This window comes from Artemia franciscana, chromosome 17 (assembly GCF_032884065.1).
Source record: "Artemia franciscana chromosome 17, ASM3288406v1, whole genome shotgun sequence".
Lineage (NCBI taxonomy): Eukaryota > Metazoa > Arthropoda > Branchiopoda > Anostraca > Artemiidae > Artemia > Artemia franciscana.
Genome location: NC_088879.1, coordinates 1,871,241 through 1,891,497, shown reverse-complemented (window position 1 = coordinate 1,891,497; position 20,257 = coordinate 1,871,241). Strand labels below are relative to the sequence as shown.

The window sequence follows — 20,257 nt, the reverse complement described above, 5'->3', positions numbered from 1 at the left end:
TTTTCACTTTAATGGCACCCTTTCTTCCTGATTTGAACCCACAATTCCCCCTTTGCACTTTCTTCAGAATCGTAATCAAACAGGTCTGCCTCACTGCCTAGCACTGAAAGAGTATTCTGCCTAGCGTTCTTGGAAAGATATTTCCAAGAGGACAAGACTAATGTCTAAAAACTTTTCGCGAAGGGCACTGATTAACCCCCATCTGGTGTACATTTCAGAACGCTACGCATGCCGCACAGTTTTCAAAAACGCTTGATACACTCCCCAGAACGATTGGTACACTTCTGCCACTCTTGACACGCCCCATCTGGTGAACATGATTTCTGAGAGAGAGCGGTCCCTCGACTTTTCTAAAAAAAATTGTTTAATGTAATTCTTAAAATATGTAGACTATTAACCTTGTTGACATGTTTTGAGATTTTTCTAATCTATTGAAGCATAATCTAAATTGAATCAAATAATTGTGATTGTAATCAGAAATTATAATTGATGAGGTGGCACCCACTTGTAGAAATTACGTACACAAGCTGACGCGTGCCATGCGTGGCATAAACTATGCCAATCGCGGTGGAACTGTGTGGCATATCTGACGTTCTGAGTCATACACCAGGTGACGAGAAGTGATCGCCCCCTTGGTACTTGCTTGAGATAATTATTATTTGAAAATTTAGTTTAATAACTGGACTGATCAATTCAAGCAAACTTTAGTTGCATATCTATGTTACGTAGTCTGGAATAAGGTTAACAAAGTACGTCTTTCCTTAGGAACAAGTATAAAAAGAAAAGAAAAAAAAACTTGAGAAAACCTTAATCTAAAGATCTTCTTATTAATCTTACAGAATAAACCTTACAAATTATTTTGCATAAGGCATTGATGTAATTATTCATGCTTTAATACATTTTCCTTCTTCATTATAAACGGCTTACCACAACGACATTTCGCTGCACCAAATAATGGAAGAAAAAATTGCCTTTTAGAAATATAGCCTGTCGACCGCAAAGTATTGTGTTAAGGCGTAGAAAATCGCGTGCATTCACCAAATTATGTTAATTTCTCAAGAATTACAGGGAATTTGCTTGAAAACAAATGTCATTTTTAAATGTGACGAATCTTGTAACTGAATAGAACAACATAATTATTTATAACATGGATTGAAATTTGCTTAATGAGTTTTAATTCCTAGCCTTTTACAGTAGGAGAAATTCTTGACGTATCTTGAACAATTTATAGCAATCATGTTTTACTAGGGCAATTTTTTAAGTTAAAAAAAATGGCACGGAAATTTAACGCTTTTCGTCATGCAGTATTTCAGGTAGAACAATAATATATAAAATATCTTGGTCACTAAATGGTTGTTGCCAAGGTCAGATGCGTATGCAAAGTTTTGTCCGGAGGGGGAATAAAAAAAAAGCCACAGCTTTTATTTTATGATTCGAATAAGATGTACCCATAAATTCCAGAAAATTTAGTTTTTCTGAGAGGCTGAACCTCAAACTCCTCCGCCCCCCGTACGACCCTGGCGAGATCCTAAGGCCGTGTCTAACTTTTTTATATTTCTGAGGTGAGCTTTTCTCAAAGATAGAGTCAGTAGGGGAGAGCGTAGATTAGGAAGACCTAAGTCTGACTGAACATGCGTTGCCCTACTAATCTTCCCTTTGAGAGCAGCTTGACAATCAGAACATGATGTGCAAAGTTGTGAAAATGTCAGATAGGATCGATAGGCGCAGCAATGAAATGTTGCTTTACAGCTCGCTTTTTGGGCAGATAAAATCCCTGGTACGTTCAGCTTTTTGAGGTTGCCTATATGAGCTGTGGTTAATTTTCAGAGGATTCTAACTCATTCTGAGGGGGGGGGAATCCAGGGGCGTATCTTCAGCATTTGTAATGGGGGGAGGGGATAAGAAGGGTACATATATGGATAGTCAAGGGGCATGAGATATATAATAATTTTTTCTCCGCATTATTGGGGGGCAACTGCCCCCTTGACACTCCCCTCCAAACAACACCCCTATATGAATTTAAGTGGGGAAACGAGTTTGTATAGTAATTATGTGAACAAAACGTTTATATTTTCTTTTATCTTTTCACATCAGGAGTGGTATTAGGAAGGGGGCTCAGAATATTTCCTGTCCCCTGGCTATACTTCTGGCCCGTTAGAATATTTCAACATAAGTCCATCATTAAGCATCAAAGCATGGCAGGCAGTGGATTAATTACGTGGTATGATGGAAGACTTGTGTTTTTGTATTAATTTGTAAAAGTTGTGTGAACCAAGTATGAAAAAGACAAATTACAACCCTATCCGACAGGATGAGCTAATTTCCCAAATATGACAAAGCATATCCCACACACTGCTTAAAATATAATCTCAGTAGGCTACTGTGAATAAAAGCTAGTTTTGGTGTTGCTTAGTTGTTCTACATTTGTTTTTTCATAGGCATATATTTTGGGGGTGATACCTAGCACGGAGATACCATAGGGAATTTATGGTAGGCACGCCACTTGCCTGAGTAGGGAATTTGAAGTGCCGAAACCCTATAGGCAAGCGGGTATTCTCCTGATGAGCCCTTGTGTTTTCGCCTCTTAATTATTTGTCTTTATTTTTACTGTTTTTAATATTTGGCAAATGACGACTTATACTTACTTACGACATGACTGCCTGTCCATGGATTATTCTTTATGGCTGATTGTGTATGGCTATGCTATTTGACCTATGTAATTGTATGGATGAGTAGGGTTAAGGCCTCATTCAAGTACTGATCTATATTAATTACTAATGTAAGAAAACAGTCTTCCTTTTCTCCTTTTTTTTATGTGTTTGTGCTGTTGCATTGCTGATTTCTTTTTTCATTACATATATATATATATATATATATATATATATATATATATATATATATATATATATATATATATATATATATATATATATATATATAAGAAGAACAAATGAATAAAACATTAAAGAAAAAAAGCAAACACTTATAACCAACTACACCACAACTTCAACAAATTACCGTGTCGATTCCGATGTCAGAAGATGGTTCAGTTTTGATAGACGGAAACCATACAATAGAAGCTTGCTTTTCCACGACAATAATGGGGTCAAAAATGTTAAATTTTCTCACTAGATAAGAAATGCGGGTCAATAGGGGAAAACGTAAGAGATATTTCATGAAACGACAGAAAACTGAACGAAGTTTTGAGTTGCCTGAATTTGTTAATAATTTCCAGAAAGGTGCAATGTGCAGATAATTCGGCAAGGCAGCGGAAGCGAATAGTTTCGAATGAAGACGATGGTTGAACCGTATCTTATTCAGAACAAAAGATGAAAACGAAAGCCCGGTCTAGCGTTCAGAGCTATCAAGAGTTGCCGTCCAAGCCTTATTGATGAGCCAATGGGAAGTCCAAGATAAGTAGTGTGATCACATGGTTTGATCCTACCGTTCCCGAGAGGGAGTCCACTGGTGGCTCTTGCTTCCAGTTAAAGAAAATGACTTCTGACTTTTGGGCATCGAAATCGAAGCCAAGCTTCGCATACTCAGATGGTAGCGATATAAGAACCCCACAATTCATTGGACACTACGACTCAAATTCAGAACATCGCCCGCAAAGTGCATATAAGATGATCCCAAATTAAGACCGGTGAGGATGAAAGACGATGGAGCGGCTGACTAAGCGTCAAGAATTCCATTAATGAAGTTAAGGGGAAGAAATGGCACCTTGACGGGTACCTTTCTCCGGTTTAACAAAAATATCGGGAGTGAGTGGGTACTGACATGGAGTGTAGGATAATTGAGAGCCGTCAGCTTTAGACGAAGAGTGAATTATCAGGCGGGCTTTAAGACGAGAGTAAATATCTCGAAGGACTTGAGGTTTTGCGGCGTGCAGTAACACAGCTGCGTGAATCAGAGTCACACGCTTTACACACATCAGGACCAGAGAGCACGAGACTTTCCTCTGGTGCGTCAGCATCAATCAATGAATTTGCGACGGGAGACAAAGCGTGGGAGCAGCCGAGGAGGTCGGAATCCGAACTGAAAGGGTCGAAAATGCCAAACATGGATGAAACTGAAAGGGTTGCGTGCCAAACGTGGCGGTAACCTTACAGAGTGTGACAGAACTGTGCAGTATAAGGGAAGAACAATGCGGTTTTAGAAAAGGTAGAGGATGTGTCTACCATGTTTTCACTCTTAGGTTAATAATTGAGAAGTCCCTTCGTTGTCAAACACCTTTGGTCCTCAGTTTTATCGATTATGAGCAAGCTTTCGATTCTGTTGATAGAACAGCGTTAACAAAGGTCTTGTCGTTATATGGTATACCTGAAAAATACATTAAAGTGATTTGCGCTATGTACGAGAATAATACTGCTGCCGTTAAGGTAGGAAATGAGGTTAGCAACTGGTTTTGTATTAAATCAGGAGTTAAGCAGGGTTGTGTTCAAACCCCCCTTATATGGATCATTTTGATGGACTTCGTCTTAAGGAGCACAGGAAAGGCAATTGGAGACCATGGAATCAAATGGGGAGTAAGAACACTCCTGGACTTAGATTATGCTGATGATTTAAGCATATTAGATGAAAGTGTGAGCAAAATGAATGAATTTTTAGAGGTTTTACGAGTTCAGGGTGCTAAAATAGGCTTGAAAATTAATGTTAAGAAGACTAAGTCACTAGGGCTAGGAATAAGTGAAGATGAACAGGTGACATTAGGTAACGAAAAGATTGATCAGGTTGGGAGCTTCAGTTACCTTGGTATTATTATTAGTAAAGATGGTGGGAGCAGTGAAGATGGTAAAAGTAGAATAGCTAAGGCCCAGGGTGTTTTTTCACAGTTAAAAAAAGTTTGGAAGAATAGAAAGATAAGTCTACAAACCAAGATTAGAATATTGGAAGCTACAGTGATGACAGTGGTCAAATATGGCTCTGAAGCATGGGCACACCGAAAAGCAGATGAAAATTTACTAGATGTTTTCCAGAGAAATTGCCTACGGATTGTTCTGGGTACCCGGCTGACTGACCGTATTTCAAACAGTAGGTTGTACGAAAAGTGTGGTTCAATCCCGCTTTCTGGGGCTATAATGAAAGAAAGGTTGAGATGGCTAGGCCATGTTCTACGGATGAAGGTTGACAGATTACCGAAGATTGTCCTTTTTGGCCAACCGTCTGGGGCTACACGGAAAGCAGGTCGTCCTTGTCTGGGTTGGGGGGATGTCATAAATAAAGATTTAAAGGAAATGGGAACTTCCTGTGAGGGTGTAAAGAGGGAGGCTTTAAATAGATTAGGTTGGAGGAGGAGCGTGCGTAGCTGTGTTGGCCTCAGGCGGCTTGGTGCTGCAGTGAGTTATTAGTAGTAGTAGTAGTAGTATACTTGAGTGTTATTAGCGCCAATAATCTTATTCACGATATTGTCCAAAACTGAAGGGTCTTTATCACGATTATTCAACACTTAGAGAAGCAGGTATAACAATTAAGACGGGGTGTACCAGTGGGCTTCCCCGATTGTCTACAAAATCGGAAATATAGCTAGAAGATTGATCTTACCAGGAGAGTAACATTGCGACCATTATGGACGGGACTATGTCCTTTTATCTTCCAGGGAAGGGGCGACGAAGAATCCAATAATATAATCAGTTTTGACGGAGGGCCATCAGAGGATGTAAACCATTCACCTTCCAGCTTCAATTCAATTTCATTTAAGGGATGATTTACCCTTAGTATATGGATCTAAAATTAGAAGTGAATAAATTAATATTTATCCCATAATTAAGAATAACATAATTGGGCAAAAGCGTTACTGATATATATATATATATATATATATATATATATATATATATATATATATATATATATATATATATATATATATATATATATATATATATATATCAATATATATATATATATATATATATATATATATATATATATATATATATATATATATATATATATTGAGAAATAGTATTTTTACATTTTTACGAGTCACAGAAATATTTAAGCGGGGGGGGGTTGTCAAAACCGGTAACGCCCCCTAGGTACACCTGCTTTAAGATTTATATTCCCTGGGTATAGTTATTTATAAACTTTTATATTTTATTGAAATCGGATCTTTAGGCTATCAGTATGAGGATTTCCCTTGAAAGGTAAACTTTTTCTATAGACACTGACAGCTGAATAAAGGCAATATCGTCAAACGGAACACAGTTTTGTTGAATTTTTAATTGCTTTTCATCGATTTTTTTTTCTGTTTTTGAACAAAGTTGTTTCCACTGTTTATACCCGTAATAAGTGTGTAGTTTGTAATCATAAGCTACAGAAATGTAGGCTAAGCGTACTTTTCACTTTTTTATATACAGAAGCTTTAACACGTATATACATATTCAAAAGAAATTAAAATGTTGCAAAAAATAGTTTCTAAATCTAAACTACTAATTATGCGAGTGGTAGACCTTATATTATTTGCCCCTCCTCCTTATCTCTTAAAAAGTCGTGCTTCTCAACATTCATCTTCATTATTACATAGTACAACAATTCTTTATTCCAACCAAACTGACCACTTGACACTAGTTCCCTGCTGTCAAGGGTGCTTTGGGCCGTATATCCGCCTCCAACAAGAGACAAAAGCACCTTCTTTGTCTATCTCTACCCCAGGTTATCCCTGAGCATGAACTGACATAGAGGTTGAATATATCTAGAAGTTTTGTTCAAGAGTACAAGACAAAATACAATGTGTTCACAGAGGGGCTTTATTCGAAAAAAGCACTCTTGTGTCTGCTTTAAATATAAACGCCACACCTGCTTTCCCTTGTCTAATAAACAATCCCTTATCAAAGAGCCCTTTGATTTGCCGTAAATCTTCACAGAATTGCAACAGAAGAAGGGAAATCACCTCGGTGCAAGGGGTTCGTACTATTTGTCGAAAGTAAAACCGACTTAACAGCCTCGACGATGCCCCCTGAATTGCGCAACTTTTCTTCGAAACTGCTTCCTGTACCTCCCTGCCTATATTTTATCTTGACGTCAGCGTCTCAGGGTCTGTTCCTGCTTCTTTATGCTGAAGGTACAAATACGAGAAAGCTAGGACATGACTCCTCGCCTGGGTAGGTTTAAAAAAAGAATTTTAATTAAAAACGAGACTATCCAATGTTTGCAAATGTAGTGGTTTGAAAGCAGAATATTCACAATAATTCTGTTAAAAAGTCTGATGATTTCACGAGTCAATTCGCACCCCCTCGAAAAAAACTACGCATTTACTGACTTCTCGAGATTTCTCCTAGAATTTATAAACCTATAATTTTCGGATTGTGGTTTTCTCTTTCAAAACTGGTCCCACCCCCACCCAAAAATTGCACTAGTGCTTGAAATATAGCCCGAAAACATAGAGCGGGATCAAGGCTGTATCCAGGGAGGGGATTGGGGGTGTGAACCCCCCCCAAATGTTTTGCCGACTCGTAAAAACGTAACAAAAATGAAAATTTGATGCATTTTTAAAGTTTTTTTTTAAAGTCCCCCAAAAAAATGATTTCGTAAACCCTACTCCCTAAAAAATCTTGTATACGCCCCTGAGCGAGAGACATTTGTTATAGTGTGAATTATAAGCCGGCCTTTTTAGACGAATATAATTAACTGTGTTTTTTTTACTGCTACTCAAGAGAAAATGGTTGCCTATCACTTCCGCAAATTTTTGCTTTTTTTCTGGTTGTTGACAGGTGTGTCAACTGCAAGTTTATTAACAAAAAAGAGATGAGTTTGTGAGGCTAGAGAAAATCAATAAAAAGTAATAAAAATAAAAAATAATGCCGGAAAATTTTTTAAATCAATTCAGTTCAAGAGGCCATAAACCAGACTCTTACTGAAGTTCATTCCAGTCCTGAATATGAGCTGCTAGCCAACATTATATACACGGTAAAATGATAAAAAGCAGGAGAAAAAACAAATAATCATTTACCATATAAGCTTAAAACTTTTTAGGCTCAAAACATATAAGTTAATAGATTTTCAACTATTAACGAGAACTATCAAATCGTTTCAACACTGAAGAATATTTTTGAATTCTTATTTTTAAAAGGTTCACAGATTTTTGTTTCTTATCTGTACCATTGATTTATTAAAACTATGTCATACAATAATGTTCCCATACGAACCCAACCCGAAAGTGACTTGCCAAAGCTTGATTTTAAAATGACTACAAATTTGCATAGATATTCAATTATAGCATGAGAACTAACCAGGAGCTATGGCAAATTCCAAAATTAGAAGTGGAATTTTGTGAAGGTTTATCAATGAAATATAATATAAAATCGTTTTGTTAGGATAGAGAGCTGTTGGAAAATTTCGCTTGAAAAACATATTAAGACGCAAAAAAACGGCTGGAAACAAGATATAGTCTCTGAAAACTTGGTGTCACGCGTTTGGATAAACACACTTCTCATCTTTATAGAAAAAATTCAAAAGATTCCACAGCTTAGACCTTAAAAAATGCAATTTCGTATCTTCATTTTTTTTTTCGTTCTCTTCAACGACCTAGTTGAGGGGTCGTTGCTGTGCTACGACCTGTGCTGTTGCTGTTGCTAGTTCAACGACCTAGTTGAATCTGACATCCTTCTCTACGCGGACGACACAAAGCTCTATCGTGTCATCTCGTCATGTGAAGACATTCACCACCTCCAGGCGGATCTGCAACGAATCGATGACTGGATGAAGAAGTGGATCATGGAAATCAATACCCAGAAAAGTCATATCCCCACTCTGGGTCCACAAAATTTTTCGTCCTCATACCTCTTGGTTCTGCTGCACTCACTCTTAGTAAAGAAGAAAGAGACCTAGGCATCTTAGTGGATTCTGAACTGAACTTCAGTAGCCACTATGAAACTGTCTTCAAGAAGGCTTCAAAAGTTGCTGGTATGATCAGAAGAAACTTCTCGTGTGAGGACGACAAAATGCTTGCTACGCTCTATAAGTCCCTTGTCCGCCCGATTCTTGAGTATGGACATTGTTCTACAAGACCATACTACAACAAGGACATAGATGCTCTCGAAAATATTCAGAGGAGGATAACTAAATTCTCTCCCAGGTTACGCTCCCTTCCCTACGAAGAGAGGCTTAGAAAGCTTGAAATCCCAACCCTCGCCTATAGATTCCATCGTGGTGATCTTATTGAAATGTACAAGCTCTGCGATGGAGCCTATGATAACGTACAAGCTCAGAGAATCGTACAGTTCAATAAAAATCATCTTCGGGGACATCAGTATAAAGTGAGTACGGAACGCTTTTACAAGGACATGGGCCGATGGACTTTCGGCAACCGAGTTGTTCAGCATTGGAACAACTTACCAGAAAGAGTAATCTGCTCCACAAACCTACTGACATTCAAGAAGGAAGTTGATAAATATTATTCAAGTGATATTTTCTTCTTGTGCAAATTTAGAAAAAATGCAAATTAAGATTTTTGTTCTGTAGAGGCTTAACGGCCTGCCATCAAATTTGCGAATATATTTATTTATTTAAAAAATGACATTATTTTCAAATAGCTAATAGAAATTTATCGCCAAATTTTGTAAAATTTTGTGGAACTTCCTCAATATGAAATCTTCAAAACGGTAGTAAATTCGACAGCTAGTCCGGAAGAAGATAAGATATATTCATTTTACAGATACATGCAAAAACATTACCCACCACCAATTAGTCTTCCTCATCTATTTTTATTTATGATTGGGTTGTTAATGTGAACATTTATTTTACGAATGTAAAAGCTTTGTTGATTATAGAATAAGTTAGTTTAATTATTATAGAATAAGTTGTTTTTCTTTTACGACGTAGTACTTTTTTTGGTACTTCGCACAATCCAGAACACACTCGAGAAGTTAGCTGAATGTAAGATCTATAAAAACCGGTTTCATAGCCACACAGACAAATAACGGGTGATAGAACGCATTAGGCTTGTAAAATTTGGGCTATATATTTGCACATTAGCGTGAGGGGGGGGGTAGGTTTAGGTTACTTTACCCCACATCCCCCAATGTGCAAATATATTGCCTGAATTATATTATAATATAAACTAAAGTATTATATTTTCATTATATTTTGGTATATTTCAGGCTTCATAGCCACACAGACAAATAACGGGACAGAACACATCAGTCTTTTAAAATTTGGGCTATATATTTGCACATTAGCGGGAGGAGGTAAGGTTAGGTTATTTTAACCCCCCCCCCCTAATGTGCAAATATATTGCCCAAATTATACTATTATATAAACTAAAGTATTATATTTTCATTATATTTTGGAATATTTTATTAGGATTGACCTAACTTTACTTCTTGAGTGTGTTCTGGATCGTACGGAAGTACCCTTTTTCTTATATAAGAATGTAGTTCGTACCTCTTAGTGCCTCATCTAACTTTTAGAATCATCAGTCGGTAAACAGATGCGAATGAGCGGTTCCGGCAGGTTTTATTGCGAAAGACTACGATGCAATTTAAAATTGTAAAAAGTTTTTGAAGTTAATTAAATCATAAATCATAATTTCAAAATTGCTATATTAATCAACATACCAACAGCCTTTTGTCATTGTGTTACAACACATTATCACACCATTGATAAATTGAACTATCAAGTATTTGATATATATATAAGTTTGTGCCTAAAATCTGACTCAGGAAGTCTACAGCACTACAAGAACAGATTTTTGACAATTTAGATCTAATAAAAACAAAACCAGAGTACCTTCTAAGTACTATTGTGTATCACAAAGCTATTTGTGATGTCTCTGATAAACTGCACGGTCAATTTACTCTGGTGTATATGCGGTACTTGGTAATTATAGGCCTCACTCTCGCCAAGTTTAATTTTGGCAAATTGGGATGGGCACAAAAGGCAATTGTCTATATCTTACCGACAAAAGGGTTAAAATTAGGTGTATTTCAAGTAATTCAGGAAGTGGGTCTCAAAAAGGGGTTGCGTCAGCTTCTATTACGGTATACAAACGAGGATAACAAATAGATTTCATGAATTTGGTTGGACAAATCGTACGACCAGAAGTCGAGGGTGTTGTGTGGTCATCTTTGGCAGGCGCTAACGCTGGGAAATAAGTTCCAGCTTACGTGTTTGGTCTTTGGAAATCCAAAATGGAACCAATTCGTGAAAGGAGCAAACGTCCTCCTTGGATTTTCATAAGTATTTCCCTTTTGTTATTTTCATGGGAAAATATCTTTTTCCGGGATTTTTATGAAAAAAATCGAAAAAATAACATTGCCCATCCTAAATTTTGAAAATAAATTCCCATCCCCTACATTTTGTGAATTGACACCACTGGATTTACATCTTTTTTTCGAAGAAAAGGATTAAGTCAACGGCTAATACCTAAGCAAGAACAAGCAAGATGTGGAACACATTTCGCCCTGAAAGGCTCTGATAAAATCGAGGAGACGTGCACAGTGGGCAGCCTGCCCAGGAGTACGAACAAACAACAAACGAACAACAACGCGCAAGATGCATCCGCAGGTGGAAGAGTGGCTCTCTCTCTCAGAAAGCATGTGCACCAGGTGGCGCATGCCAAGTGTGATAGAACTGTGCCAAGCGTTTTGGAGACTGTGTCAAGCACGGTGGAAGTCTGCCAAGCATAGCGGAAATGTGCAGCACGCTTGGCGTTCCGAGCGAGGTGGCGGGAAGTTAGCATCCCTCCACGCCGCAGGCAAGTGTGAACATTTTGCCATCGTCCTTATTGCAATCACCGTGACAAGGTAGACGGTAGATTTCTGAAGCCGCGATTTTCTATGATTTTTCTTATGATTATTTCAAAATTATCAAGTTTTTTGAGTAGTATCACCTTTTCGTCAGTGTTATCGCGTTAAAACATAAAACAAATCAAAACTAATTAGTTAACTTGAAAAAGCTTTTGGTCCGCAAAAATTCAAACATCAGCAATCTGGTGGTCCAGAAAAGAAAGCTAGAGCTTCTTAAGCTTTTTGGTGCCATATAATGTTAGTTTATTTTTTGCTGACTTTTCACTCATATTTCTTTTGTTCTTTTTTTTTTTAATTTGGTGTCCACTAGTACAAAGCTGCATAATTGTATACGGAAAACTTAATCAAAAATTGAATCTCGGTTTTTCTAATTTTTAAAGATACGTATAGTTACATTAGTTTGTATTAAACCAATTTAAACAATTACATGTACTTGTCGGTTCTGGAAACACCTTCAAGAATCAAGCCTAGGTTACATCTCAGAAAACCAGTTTCATAGCTACAAAAACAAGGGATGGATGAAACAATGCATTGGACTTGTATAATTTGGGCTATATATTTGCACATTAGAGGGTTAGCTTAGGTTAGGGGCGCTGTCAAAATACTTTACCCCCTCCCCCTAGTGTGCAAATATACAGCTCAATTATATTATTATGTAAACTAAAGCTTATATGAAGGTTATATTTCATTAGGATTATCCTAACTTGACTTCTTGGGTGTGTTCCATATTATTAACAAGTAGCGTACCTAATTAGATTTTATTTCCACTGCCCTTTGTACTTAAGGTAAAAGTGCGCATCATGCAGTTTTCACAATTTTTAACACTATTTTACTATTTTATTAATTACTATATACTATTTTACTATTTTACTATTTGCTATATACTACATACTATTTTACTATTTCACTATTTATACAGTTTTCACTACAGTTTCACTAGTATTTGCATTTTCATCTTATGAAATGGTCTACACACATGGTTTACCATGTAGAAAGCTGTTTTATTACGATCATTAAACCATCAACAGCAATAGATTACACATACTGAAAATTAAGTAAGAAAACCCATTTTTTCAACTGAAAGTAAGGAGCAGCATTAAAACTTTAAACTAACAGAAATTATTATGTATATGAGGAGGTTCACCCCCCTCGTCAATACCTCGGTCTTTGCGCTCAAGTTCGAATTTTGCTCCAATTCTTTATTGAATTTTGTTCCAATTAAAGGTATTGACGAGGGGGCAAGCCCCCTCATGTACGTAACAATTTCTGTTCATTTTAAGTTTTAATGTTGCTCCTTACTTTCAGTTGAAAAACTTTTTTTTTAAATATAATTTCTGATCGTTTTTTAAATAATGCTGGAAAATATGGCGCTCCCTTCATGGAAAAATTCTCCTCCCCTTTGAAAAGATCCTTCCATGTAACCTCCTCCCTTGACCCCCCTAGAAAAAATCACCCCTGAAAACGTCTGTATGCTCCCCAATAACCAATACTACATGTAAAAAATGGGCAAAGATCATAACTTGCAGCCCTTCCCCCGGAGACTGTGGACGATTAAGTCATCCTCAAAGATATAGTTAATAGATTTTTCGACTATGCTGAACAAAATGGCTATCTCAAATTTTGACCCAGTGTTTCGGGAAAAATGAGAGTGGGAAGGGGCCTAATTGTCCTCAAATTTTTTCGCCACTTAAAAAGGGCACTAAAACTTTTAAATTTAGTTCGAATGAGCCCTCTAGCGACATTTTCGGACCACTGGGCGGATACAATCAACCCTGGGAGAAAAAACAACAAATAAACACGCATCCGTGATCTTTGTTCTAACAAAAAATACAAAATTCCACATTTTGACAGATAGGGGCTTGACACCTCTACAGTAGGGTTCTCTAATAGCTGAATCTGATGGTGTGATTTTCATGATCTTTAGAGGGTGTTTCCCCCTTTTTTCGAAAATAAGGCAAATTTTCTTAGGTTCTTAACAGTTGATGGATAAGACTAAACTTGGTGAAACTTATATATTTGAAATCAGCATATAAATCCAATTCTTCCGATGTATCTATTGGTATCAAAATTCCGTTTTTTAGAGTTTCGGTTACTATTGAGCCGGATCGCTCCTTGCTTACAATTCGTTACCACGAACTGTTTGATCAAGCAAGTTCGATTATAATCAACAACAATTATAAAGCATTTACCCTAGGAAAAAGGGCTAGATCAAATACGGTTTTTGGTCATAAATAGCCCTGTCATTAGCCCAAATGACAGAAAAATGTTCACAGCAATAGCCTATTTAATGACAAATGTTGGTTCGGAGACAGTGAAAGTGAATGTCGCGACCAAGATTATTAATTTATTAACGACTTCTTCTTTCCAACAGTGCGTGGTAACACCTATACAAAAATATGGATTTTTGCTATTTTTGCTACAAGACAGATCAAGGATGTTTTTTTTTTTTTTTTTTTTTTTTTTTTTTTTTTTTTTTTTTTTTTTTTTTTTTTTTTTTTTTTTCAGGGGTGATCGTATTAATACAATTGTCCTAGAAGATCAGGAGAGGTTGCATTGTAGCGGAAATTAAGTACCCTTTCTCTATTCTAGTACTCTCTTTAAGTGACAAAAAAGACTGGAAGGCAACTGGCCCCCCTCTTACGCCCATTTCCCCCCAAAGTTATCCGATCTAAGATTTTGATATTGCTATTTTGTCCAGTACAGTTGAAAGAGCAAATAACTCTGTCTTTAGGGGTAAAATGCCCCCCCCCAGTCCGCGGGGAGAGGCCTTTAAATTATGAAATTTGTCCATTGTTTACGTATAGTATTTGTTATAGGGAAGTATACACACATTTTTGGGGGGTGGGATTTGTGCGTGGGGTGGATTTTTATAGGGATAATATTCCTTGGAGAGGGAAATTTCCGGGGGGAGGGGGTGAATTTTCCACGGGGAATGTTACATTGAGGGGATTTGACAGAATTTCCTATACGAAATTCTTTTTAATTGTCTTACATTCTCTTTGCCAAAATTTGCATGAAAATTTTCCGCGGAAAACCGCGGTGGCGTTAAAACACTGCTACCGATGAAATGGGTAGACTGCATACTAATTTTAACAGATCTCTGTATCCTCTAATCGTCTTAGACGATTGGTTAGACGCTAAACTTGAAATCCTTTGTCCGGACCGTCAGAGGTTCAAGTCCTGGTGTCACTGGTTATTTGGTTTGGAACGGGGGTCAGTGAATCGATAGGCTCGACCAGAGTCGATCCAGTTCTTAATGGGTGCCTGGAGAAATTTAGGGAAGGTAAACAGGAAGGGTGTGCGAAAGCACAGAATTTCTACCCCCCCCCCCCCCACTGCACTTCCTGGCTAAATGGCCATGAAATGGAGATCAGCGCCGCCGGAAGTCTGTGAGAAGATCTTCACCTTTGTGTCCGCTAAATTTCTGTCTTGATTAGGCCTACCTATGTAACGGCCCCAAACGATCTCCTCCGGTTATGGAGGCCTGTACAAAGGTTGGTATACGGATGGGAAGATGCACCTTAAAAAAATAATGATACAAGTTCTAAAAGCTCATGTCACTTGTCTCTAGTAGAAAATGCCCCATAATCAGTCAGACTAGACCCGAACTAAACAGCTCGCAGTAATAAACGATAAGTAAAGAGCAACCCGTGCCAATAGTAACCAAAACTCTAAAAGACTGTATTTTTACAGCAACAGATATAAAAAAAATCTGATGCTCAGAGTCTGTGAAATTCAACAAGTTCAAAGTTGCCAACTGAAATATATAACAAGAAAATTTACGTAATTCCCCCCAAAAAGAAGGATGAGACACCCCTCAAGAAAGGATTTCCTTGAGCGATTTCATCATATTCACGAATCCTATATAAAAGGCTTCAAATTCTTATACGCAAAAATATGAATTTTTGCGTTTTAGATTACAGCAAATATCAGCAATCGCTATCAAAATACTTTCCATTTCCATCAAACAATAACCCTCTACGAGTAGAAGAGGATTAGCAGTATCCCTTCGAGGAATTATGGATAGTTTATATTTGGAGTGATACCAAGGGCAAGTCAGCCTCAAGATAGAAACGCCTCTTACAAGAGCAAATAAGGAAAACGTGATAGCGAAACACGCAGTTATGAAAAAATGGACCAAGTGAGATTAAATTAAAAGAGGAGAAACAAGAAATCCCCTTGTTATGTTTAATAAGCAGACCATGTCTCTTTTGTGATAAGAATGACATATAAAACGGTATGAGTCGTACAAGAAAAAGAAAAAAGCACAAGAAAACAAATAAAATGCCCTATATAGAGCCGTTCCTAGAGGTAGTGGTCCCAAGAGTTAAATAAATTACAGCACCCCCTGCTGACTCAAAAATAAGCAAAAAAAGCCAAATCAAATTGAAAAATCTGATCGAAGTAGGCAACCCCCCATCAACGGGGCCTGGGGCAGCTGCCCTGGTTGACCTCTGTGAACGGCTCTGGCCCTATATATATATATATATATATATATATATATATATATATATATATATATATATATATATATATATATATATATATATATATCTATCTATTTGATCTATTAATGACTCGCTGACATTATTTGCAGAAAGTCTTATCTGCCAGTGTCTGCATGACTTTTATTTTATTTTTTTTATTTTTTTTATCGAAAATAATAAAAGATAATAAATCCTCGCCGAAATATTTTACCCGTGGGGAAATATTACTTTCAACATTGTGATATGGTATTTCCTTTTGTTCCCAAGATGCTTCAATAGTTGAGGCAAATGTTAACATGAGGGAGAAGACTCGCATTAATTATTGCTAATTTTGAACTTGATATGTGTATTGTGCTCATTATCAAACATGCTAAAAAGTTAATTTCATAAGCCACATTCGCCTGGCAGAAAAAAGAATAAAGAAATAAACATAGTGAAGATCGAGAGTGTGGTTTTATAAGGCCAATAAAAATACTAGGCGGAACAAGACAAATATTTCGAGAGGGGCAACCGCCTTTCTTCTTTAGCCCTATGAAAGAAAGTTCAAAAAAAATATTTTCTGAGCGAAAATGCGAACGAAACAAACAAGTTAAAAACAAAAAGACAAACAAACAATGCGGAAAGCGAAAAAGAAATAAAAGCCCAAATTTGAAGAATTAAAAATCTAACAGTGCCGGAAAAAACCAACAACTGATGAGATCAAAATTAGCAGAGATAAAAGTATTAAAAGCCAAAAACTTAACTCTAAAATGAGCCACTCACCAATATTTTTAGTTAGTTGTGAATAATGGTGAGTGACGGATATAGAATGATGGTTGACAGACACGCATCAAGATTTTAAGCTCCCCCAATATGATATTTTTCGTAGTTGTATTATAATTTCCATACTTATCACAACCAAAACAAAAGGTATAGGCTATCTAGACTTTTCAAGCAAGTGTGCCAGAGAGTGGATCTAGAATGCACGATATCCAGTCGCCAGAATCCCCAGCCTTGACCGCTGGTTGGGCAGATTAGAGACGATGGAGATTGCTTGGATTCTATTTCTCTGATAGACCACCATGAAGATATGTGAGTCAAGTGAAATGTCTATTAGCTTAGACCACACGTGTACTACGTGTCCACTGAGATGAATTCATTCTAATATGCATGAAAAATCGATTAACGCCTTCCAAATCGCTAGAATTACAGCAAAATAATCGAAGTTGTTGACTGTAACTCTATTGTAGTAGGCAACATTTTGATGTGGCCCCCAGTCATCAGGGAAGCCGTCGAGGCAACTGCCCCAGGCCCCGTGCCTCAGGTGAATTTCGCGATGGACTGTTTTGTCATCGTTAAACGCTCATACAAATACGTGGGATCCCTAGGTGCTCAGAATTGAGCAAAACATAGACATAAGTACGATGTGGTAAACCTTTTTTGGAGTCCAGTGCTCATAATCGTGGTTTTGTTACATAGAGGCCTACAATCCCATAATTGCGGTTGTATTGTACATTTACCCTGACTTGAAGAGAGTCCTCGTTATGATATTAAAAACAAACAGAAACTATGTGTGAAAATAAATTTTCCGATAATGAAATGAAAGAGAATGTGAAAACATAAAAAACCATAAATTATTCTGAAAATTCCGTTAATTTGATGGGCATAGATTACACTAAGTTACACCCAATTTGGGGGGATTTTTTCCTTTTCTAAGATCATAATCGTTCATTAATGCCAATAGTTTTAGAACTCAAAAGAAATGAATTTTACATTTATGGAATCTGTCATGAAAATCAGGGCGTATTTGTTGTTATTAGATCTTTATTTTTCAGAGTTTCGGTTCCTTTCGACACGGGTCACTCTTTACTTACCGTTAATTACCAAGAACGGTCTGATTTCCACGGTTGTACGGCACTGGAATACCAAGGGACTAACAAGAAAATACAGTCACTAACATTGAAATAATTGCATTTTCAATGGGGAAACTATTTCCCCGTAGGTTGCCACGGAAACCATGTCTTTAAAGAAAGGGGGAACGTAATTTATGGCCTGTGATACCTCAAAATAAATATGACGTTCCCAAAGGTTGTTTATGGTTTCTAAATTATATGCAATAATGAACAGAGCAGGCCAGGGAGGCTGCAAGGCGTGTACAGAGAGAGGCTGCAGGACTACCTTAAAATGCTCAACCCTCCCAATAATTTCCAATTTGCCTACTGTTGTTTAATTTTTAATCCCCCCCCAAAAAAAAATCCTTCACACGAGCAAGGCGGTACACAAGTTTTGCAGTATTTAACAAAATCTGACTTTTCTCCCACAAAATAGTGATTTATCTCTCCCCTCCTCTTCCCAAATGTGTTTGTATCTACCTCTTCTTTAAGGAAAATTAATGCAAGCACCCTCGGTTATATGCAAGCACGCTAAATCACGGATTAGAACACCTTTATAGAATCAGGAGGTTAGAAAATTAGTTTTATGTACCTGTTCAGTCGCAAGTGCTTTTTCGTGTCTTTCTTTGGGCGGGTATTTGCATATTAGTTAAATGTATTTGATTTATAAATAAAGTGAACTGAAATAAAAGAGAACTGAACCAAAATTAATTTTTTTTTATAAAAGGTAACACATCTTCAGATAAAGGTAATTTTAATCAAATTTCAAACCCATCTACGGATAGCTACCGAAATCTACAAGGAAACAGAAGTAGGTATTGAATGAAAATTTTTCCAGAGAAATGTGTAGATTTTCAAAATGTAATTTTTTTCATGGCAGAATATCATGACCGAACATAGTCATAAAAAAACTTATTCCCATTGGAATTAATTCCATCAATTCCAATGTGTTTAAAGAAAAATGAACCTTCTATGGGGGGAGGGGGCTGGGTTTGATAAAACTATCTTCACTTCTTACAAGGGCTTCCTCCCCTTCTCATTGGATGCCCTTGACCAAAACTATAATAATTAAATTGTAGCAACTAAGAAATTTTAAACCATTCGTTCAAAAACTAAAAAATATTAAACTCACCTCTTCTTCAAGAAAGTCTTGAGGTTTCACTGTGCCCCAACAACCATTTGCAACAACATTTCGTTGGTTCAACCACGCTGACATATATTTCGTTTCTAGTGGGGTATGGATCACACACAAGTCCGGGCCTGGAAAAATTTGATTGAATTTTATTTTAAACATAAGGAATTCCTCTCATTCCGCCCCCGAGATATCTGTCGGGCACAGATTAAAAAAATTTTAATCTGTGCCAAAAAAAAACCTACAAATTACATAATAATAATAATAATAATAATAATAATAATAATTTATTTATTTATTTAAACCCTCTATACACAAAAAAGGCACTAAACATTAAATTAAAGATGCATTACCATTAAACATTAAATTAAGATGCATTAAACATTAAAATTAAGATGTATTAAATATAAACATTAAAGATGAAATCTCGAGACTTCAGGGAGCCCCCTTTGGCTTCTTTACTTGAGGACGTTTAGCTTTTCGTTTGGGATCTTATGATTGCTAAAAAGCACAATTTTCGTCAAACTCTCCTTCTTCATCCTTAGAACGTGACCTCACTCTTTTTCTTATTTGCCATAGAAGGTGGGATCGGATCACATTTTTGTTCGGCTTATTGTTTTATCTACGGCCATAAATAACATAGGAGATAATCCGCAGCAAAAAAAAAACATTTGGAGGGTAGCCGTTAAATGAACTCACAAATGAACTGTTAGTGATTGTGACTGGACACACATTCTGAGGAGAGGGGACTTTGAGCCCATACTTACAGTACAAATCTTTACTTTTTTCTTAATATTTTTCGTGTAATTTCTTTATATGTTCAGGTGATTTGCTTATTCTTGGCGTTTACAGGCTTGTGCACGGCAATTCGAGAATGAATTCATGTACATATTAGTTCCCTCGGCCCATTGGTAAATCGTCTGAGTACCCACCTATCAGGTAACAAATATGGAGTGTTGTCTTTGTAATAGAAAATCGATAAGATTCATTTTTGATGGATTATACTCAGCCTTCTTG

General features: G+C 36.8%; 1 protein-coding gene across 2 annotated transcripts in view; it reads right to left on the bottom strand.

The window, feature by feature from the left end:
• The window catches only part of LOC136037676 (transforming growth factor beta receptor type 3-like), a gene marked incomplete at its 5' end in the record, with an annotated part of 102,209 nt that extends 82,841 nt beyond the window's left edge, over window positions 1-19,368 (bottom strand). For both annotated transcript variants that reach the window (XM_065720417.1, XM_065720418.1), the window contains 2 exon segments: window positions 5,545-5,727; window positions 19,241-19,368. In XM_065720417.1, coding sequence (XP_065576489.1) covers window positions 5,545-5,727; window positions 19,241-19,368 — 311 coding nt within the window.
• Window positions 19,369-20,257: the final 889 nt, after the last annotated feature.